Below are 6,107 nucleotides of genomic sequence, written 5' to 3'. Positions count from 1 at the left end.
CAGCAGGGGCTGCCGCGAGCGTGCGGGCCGCGCCGGGCATGTCCTAGGCGGCGGCCCCGCCCAGCGCTCGGCCGGCGGGCGGGAGGGCCGGGGCCGAGCCGGGGCCGAGCCGGGGCCGAGCCGCAGGTAAGGCGCGCATCCCCGCGCCCGCGGCGGCCGGGGCCTCCTTGCGCCCGCACCTGCGCCCGCCGGGCCGCGCGGGGATGGAGATGGGCGGCGGGCAGGGGCCGGGGGAGCAGGTCCCGTCCGGGCTGGACAAAGGCGTGGGGACGCGGCCGCGGGCGCACCTGGCCGGGCCGGTGGCGCCGCCGCGGGGGCGGCCCGGGTCTGCGCCAGGCGGGGAAGGGCGCCCGGCGCGCGTCTGCTCGGCCTGGAGAGGGGGGCGCAGGCCTGGGCGCCGGGGCCCCCGCCCAGGCACCGGCTCGGCCATGGCTGCCCCGGCGAGCGCTGATTCAGAAGGCGCCGCTCCCTCCCCCTGCAGGCCCGGCCGCCGCCCGGCCTGGTCTCTCCTCCCGCGGTCCCTCCCTCCGTCCTCCTCCTCGTCTCCCTTGTCGCCGCCGTCGCTGCGCTGTCCCTGCCTCCTCTCTCGGCCTGCTCCCGGCCTCCGTTCCGTCTGCTCCCTCTAGCCGCCCGCCCCAGCTCCCGCCGCTCCCAGCCCCTGCCCCCATCCGTTCCCTCTCCCGGGCCCGGCCCGCTCCCAGCCGCTGCCCCCGGGCGGCTCCACCTTCCCTCCTCACCTCCTGGCGGGTGGCTTTTCTGGCTGGGGCGGCCGTGGGGACAAGTTTGGGGTGTTTATTATTCTCCCTCCTAGCAACGATGGCCAGGCCAGCCCCGATCCGGCCGCAGGCTGTTTGGGAACATCCTCAGTTCCCCGGCCTGAGCCTTTTCAGGGTGGGCTGGTAGTGAGTGGCCGGGGTGGCCTGGCCGCATAACCAGGCTCTCGGGGCTTGGCCTCCCTTTGCTGTAAACCGAGGCTGTGGCGTCCTCTGGGTGGGGTCGCTGCCTATTGGAGCCGGTAGCAGGTGATGGAAGAGTGTGGGTTGTGGGGGCTGGGAAGGGCAGTGATGGGGCTGTGATGGGGCTGTGATGGGGCAGGGGCCCCTCCTCCCCGCTGCCTGAAGGAGGGGTTTTAGAGGAGGCTGGGGTTGTGGAGGCCTCCGGAGCCCTGCAGGGGAGGGGGTGGAGGTCACCTGCTCCTCCCTTCGCCTCTAGCGCATGCCCCTCTGGCCAGACTCTGAGGAAGTGCCTGGGGCTTTGGGGAGGGGGTTCTGGCAGACTTCTCCTGGGGTGGGTTTTCCCACATGCTCCCACCTGCTTGGCCCAGGTGACATGAGGGTATGCCAAGGGATACATGGTCACTTGGGCCTCCATGGCCTTGCTCACTGCCCACCCAGAAGGGAGCTGACAGCTGGGGCCTCTGGCTGTGGGTACTGCAGGGACAGGGACCGGGGATGCCCCCACTGCTCCCACCATTGCTTCTCTCCCTTCTTGTCTAATCTCCTGTCTGTGCTCCATCCTCTGAGTCACACTGTGGCTTCAGGACCTCCAGGGCTGGCCACGTGGCACCTGCCCATGCCCTTCCACTGTGTCCCCCTGCTCTGCTCAGTGCTCCGCTCATGGTGTTTTTGAAATTCTTCATGACTTTTGGACAAGGCTACCACATTTCACTTTGCGCTGAGCCTTCCGGAGATGAAGCAGGTCCTGGAACTACCTTTTGGCTCCAGCACCGGCCACAGGACTCCCCAAGCCTTGTGACCCATGTCTCTGCACTGGTTCTCTCTGTCTGGACCACAGTGCCCAGATGTTCACATGCCCACTTCGTCCCCCTGCTCCTGTCCCTGCTCCAGCATTGCTCAGATGTCCCCTTCCCAGGGAGCCTTCCCAGACCCCCCACCCCTCCCTCCCTGCTTCGTTTTTCCTCTGGGACACTCACACCTTCTCAGGGCCTTTCACCTTTGCTGCCTGCCTCCACGGCTGGTGGGAAGGCTGGTGGTGTGGGTCACAGCTGTCTCAGAGCCCAGGACGCCCCTCGGCACATGGCGGTGCTCGGGATGTGATTTATCCAGCGTGTGTGTGTGTGTGTGTGTGTGTGTATTTCGGCAGTATGCGTGTCTGTATGGAGAAGGGCGGCCAGGACACTTGCGGGCGGTGCTCTGGATCGCAGGAGGCCGTGTGCACACGTGTGTCCCATGAGCGTGTGTGCGTGTTTGGTGTCCACACACCAGCACCACTGTGGTGACACAGCTCTGGGGCTCCGGGTGAGCAAGGCGCCTGTGTGGGAGCGTGTGTGTGCGGGCCGCCCCAGGGCCGGGTCTTGGGTGACATTGGCCCTCGTTGTCACTCAGGTTGCCCCCACTGTGCCCCTCAAGCTACCGTGGTGCTTCCTTGCCCATCTTGACCATACCAGCCCCTCACGATGCCCCCGGGGCCTCGGGCACCGGGCACCACCTCTGTCACCTGCTGCCTTGGTCAGCTGGTACTGTCCTGGCTTGGGGACCTCAGCAGGATGGCTGCAGTGGCCACCAAGGGCTGTTTGGTCTCCTCTAAGTGATCAGTGTGCTGATGGCTCAGGGCTCCTATCCTCAGCTGTCTCCCCCTGGCCCTCCTTGCCAGGCCCACCCCAGAGTGTCTGGCTAGGGGAAACATCCCCCGGTGCAGAGTATGTGTCCTGGGATGGGGTCTGGCCCTGCGCACCTGGCGTTGCGGGGGCCCCGATGGGCCATGCCGAGTCCCACTCAAGAGCTGTTCCTGGTCGGGTCATGAGGGCATGTGCGGCTCCACACGTGGGCAGCGTGGCCTGTGCCTCGTCGTAGACTCAACGCCTGGCATCTAGGAGGGAGAGGAGAGGGGCCTAGAGCACAAGGGAGGCCTGGGAGAACTTAGCTGGGGAAGGCGGCCACAGGGGCAGGCATCCTTAGGGAAGGGCGGGTGGCCTAGTATGGCTGGGGCCCAGTGTGTCCAGGGGTGGCCGCTGCGTGGCCATGGGGTGCTTGAACCTCCAAGGGGGCAGGATCTGTGCTGGGCCTTTCGTGTCCAGGGGCTGGGGCCAAGGGAGGGAAGCCTGCTCTAACGCCTCCTTCCCCCCAGGGCCGGACAGGCCTGGCCAGTGCCAAGATGAGTGTCACCTCCTGGTTTCTGGTGAGCAGCAGTGGTAACCGCCACCGGCTTCCGCGAGAGCTCATCTTCGTGGGGCGTGATGAGTGTGAGCTCATGCTGCAGGTGAGTGTGAGCCCCTTGGGGCTGAGAAGGCAGGTCCAGGACCCGGGCCAGGGAGGCGCCCATCCTACTCGCAGGACACCTGGGGGGAGCCCTCAAGGCGGCCCTGGGCCTGGGTGTCTCCACCTGGACCCTGGACCCACAGCTGGGCGTGTGCAGGCCTGAGCGTGTGCTCACGAGGCTGGTCCCTGCCTCTGCATATTGGAGCTTTTCTGACAGGAGGGTGTTTAGGTGCCTGTCAGGTTCTCAAGGCACCAGGGACCCACCTCTGGAAGGTGCTGGAAATCTATCCGTATCCTTGTTGTCTGGGGCCCCAGCTGGGCCACGAACGGAGCGGGGAGCCCCAGGGCCATCTGGGGCCATCAGAGCTGTCCAGGGGAAGACTGGTGCCCCTTTGAGGCACCCTGGGGTGGGGAAGGGGCCTTTCTTGGGCAGAAAAGGCTGGTGGGGCCAGGGCACCGTGCTCTTGACCGTCAGGACTTTCAGGCCCTGGGTTTCAGAGTGTGGGTTTGGCTTCCGTGGGGCTCACATATCTGGCTATTTGGGAACAAGGAGGGTTCAGGTGTCCTTTTCCCTGCGCCTCATGGGTGTGATGGAGTCGGGCTTCCTGCAGCCCTGCCCCCCCGCCGTGGCACATGGGCCGCTCTCCCCCGAGCCCCCCAAGCTCATGCCCCCGACTACGGTGTCCTGGGTGGGCCACTCGGGTGCAGGGTGAGGCCTGGCTCGGGCCCTGGCTCCCTTGTGTGAGCCTGGCTGCTGTCGCAACTCCCCGGGACACCTGGGGCTTGGGCAGCAGACGTCCGCCTCTGTCTCCTGAGGGCAAGCCCATCCCTGTCTGGACACCCTGGCTTCTCCCCGAAGGTCCTCGGACTTGCTTGGCTAGACTGGCCAAGTTCCTGCATTAGGGCTGGTTGCTGGGCCTCTGGAGTGTCTTTAATCTGGAACAGTCTGTCCTCTTATTTCTCATCACGCCTTTGGAAGCTGGGGAGACTGAGTCAGTGACTGTATAGGGGTGGGCAGATGTCTTCCGTAAAGACCGGGGCACGTCTCTGAGGCCTCTCGGGCCACACACCTCCGGGCCGCGGAGCAGCCCAAGGACCGCGAGGCAGCCAGCGTGCTGGCACCAGGGGGTCTTCCTTGTGGCCTCGAAATGTCAGTCTCCTGTCGTTCTCACGTGTCACGACATAGCCTCGGCTTATTAAAAACCATTTACAGGTAGAAAGCGCGCTCCGAGCTCGCAGTGCGCACAAAGCAGGTGGCAGGCTCGGTCGCACCCCTGGCATCTTGAGCGGCCCCGCCGAGGCCTGGATGTGGCTGGCGGCTCCTGACGGTGACGCGGAACGTGACCCCTGTTCTCTGTCGCTGGAGGCGGGTCTGAAAACATGCTGGGTCCCTGATCCTGGCAAGGTGCCATGCGCCTGGGTAGTGTGTTGATGGCTTTGCTGGTCTATCTGGGGTGGCCAGGAGGGCCTCTTGGAGACCAGGGCCCGGCGTGGGTGTTTTCCCTGCCCACTGCCTGGCTGTCCCCTGCACCAGGCCCTCACTCTGCTTGCTGCTTGTCCCGGGGATTGGTGCAGAAGCTTCTGGGACAGGAGGTGGGGATCAGGGTGCTCAAGTGAGCTTCGGTCCAGTTCCAGTTCTGGTTCGTTGGTGGGGGAGCCTTGAGCCGGGCAGGAGCAGCGGGCACTTCTCAGCCCTTCATGCAGGTCCAGCCCCAGGCTCGGGTGCACCTTGCTGTCCTCCGGCACCTGGGGAAACTGAGGCTCCAGGAGGTCATGCATGCAGTCCACCCCCGCAGCCTCCCTTTCTGCCTGGGCCCTGAGCTCCTGGGTGGGCCCACCCCTTGCGTCTCCCGGAGGTGCCCTCACACCCGTGCCTTGGTGTCCCCATCTGCTCAGGTGATTCACATAGTGTCCTTGCCTCTCCTTCCCCAGCCTCTAGCCCCTGCAGTCATAGCCTGTGTGGGCCTCACCCAGGCAGCCCAGCTCCGTGCAAAATCACCATCCTCCATGTCCTCCAGCAGGGTTCCCGCCAGTGTCCCCGCCAGTGGTCCAGGGACACACCCTGACCTTCCCTCTCCCTTACTTGTGCTTTGGGCATCCACAGGCGGCACTGCCACCGCGCCCGGGCTCAGGGACAGGCACACTGGTGGATCCCGGCCTCGCCCTACAGCTGCCCTGCCCCGGCCCCTCTGCTCAGGGGCCCCCCCGCCCCCGCTCATCCTTCTCTGCCAGCTCACCCCCTCCCTGCCTCGTCCTCCTGGAGGCCCGGGCCTCCCCTCTGTGGGGTCTGTGTCCTCGTCCCCGTGTTGTCACTCCATGTTATGACGGAGCACTGCACTCTCCCAGCGCCTGGAGGGCCCTGCAGAGACCGTGACTCCTGGGGTCACTGCTCCGGGGTGGGGCCAGCCACACCCAAGTAAGCAGGGACAGAGGAGTCCCCAGGGCAGAAGCCCGCAGGAGGTGGCATGGGAACGGGCCGGGGGGCCGTGGGCCCGACTGGACACTCAGGAGGGGAGGGGCACAGAGGGCTGGCACAGGTGCCCGGCGGGGTGCGGCCTCCACACAGGGCACAGGGAGGAGGCAGTGCAGGGGGGCTGGGGAGCAGGGGGCTGTCCAGGGGGCCTGGGCCGCAAATGAGGCGGGAGGGGCTGTGGCTTGTTGGACCTCGGGGGGCAGTGGAAGGTGGGGGGGCGTGCGTGAGGCAGAGCCGGCCATCCTGGCCATGCGCCGCCCCACACTCTCCAAGTGTGGCACAGAGCTGGTGCCCCGCTGGCGTGAGTGTGGATGCGGGCCAACGGCTGTGGCTCTTGCTCTGGTGCAGGGCGTGTCCCTGTGCACGTGTGTGAGGGGCGTGTGCCTCTGCACGCGGGCGTGTGTGGGGCGTGTGCC

General features: G+C 66.5%; 1 protein-coding gene across 5 annotated transcripts in view; it reads left to right on the top strand.

The window, feature by feature from the left end:
• The window catches only part of CEP170B (centrosomal protein 170B), a 27,798-nt gene that overhangs the window by 901 nt on the left and 20,790 nt on the right, over window positions 1–6,107 (top strand). For 4 of the 5 annotated variants that reach the window (XM_034992448.1, XM_034992447.1, XM_034992445.1 and 1 more), the window contains exons 1-2: window positions 92–126; window positions 3,088–3,219. In XM_034992448.1, the coding sequence (XP_034848339.1) occupies window positions 3,115–3,219 (105 nt within the window). In that variant the 5' untranslated portion in view covers window positions 92–126; window positions 3,088–3,114. Of the gene's footprint in view, window positions 1–91; window positions 127–3,087; window positions 3,220–6,107 lie in introns of those variants that run through there. The other variant, XM_034992443.1, reaches the window with a different exon arrangement.

Source organism: Mirounga leonina, unplaced genomic scaffold (assembly GCF_011800145.1).
Source record: "Mirounga leonina isolate KUSES-001 unplaced genomic scaffold, KU_Mleo_1.0 Mir_82, whole genome shotgun sequence".
In the NCBI taxonomy this organism is placed as follows: Eukaryota; Metazoa; Chordata; class Mammalia; order Carnivora; family Phocidae; genus Mirounga; species Mirounga leonina.
The sequence above is the reverse complement of the archived record's forward strand: the minus strand, read 5'-3'. Positions and strand labels throughout refer to the sequence as shown.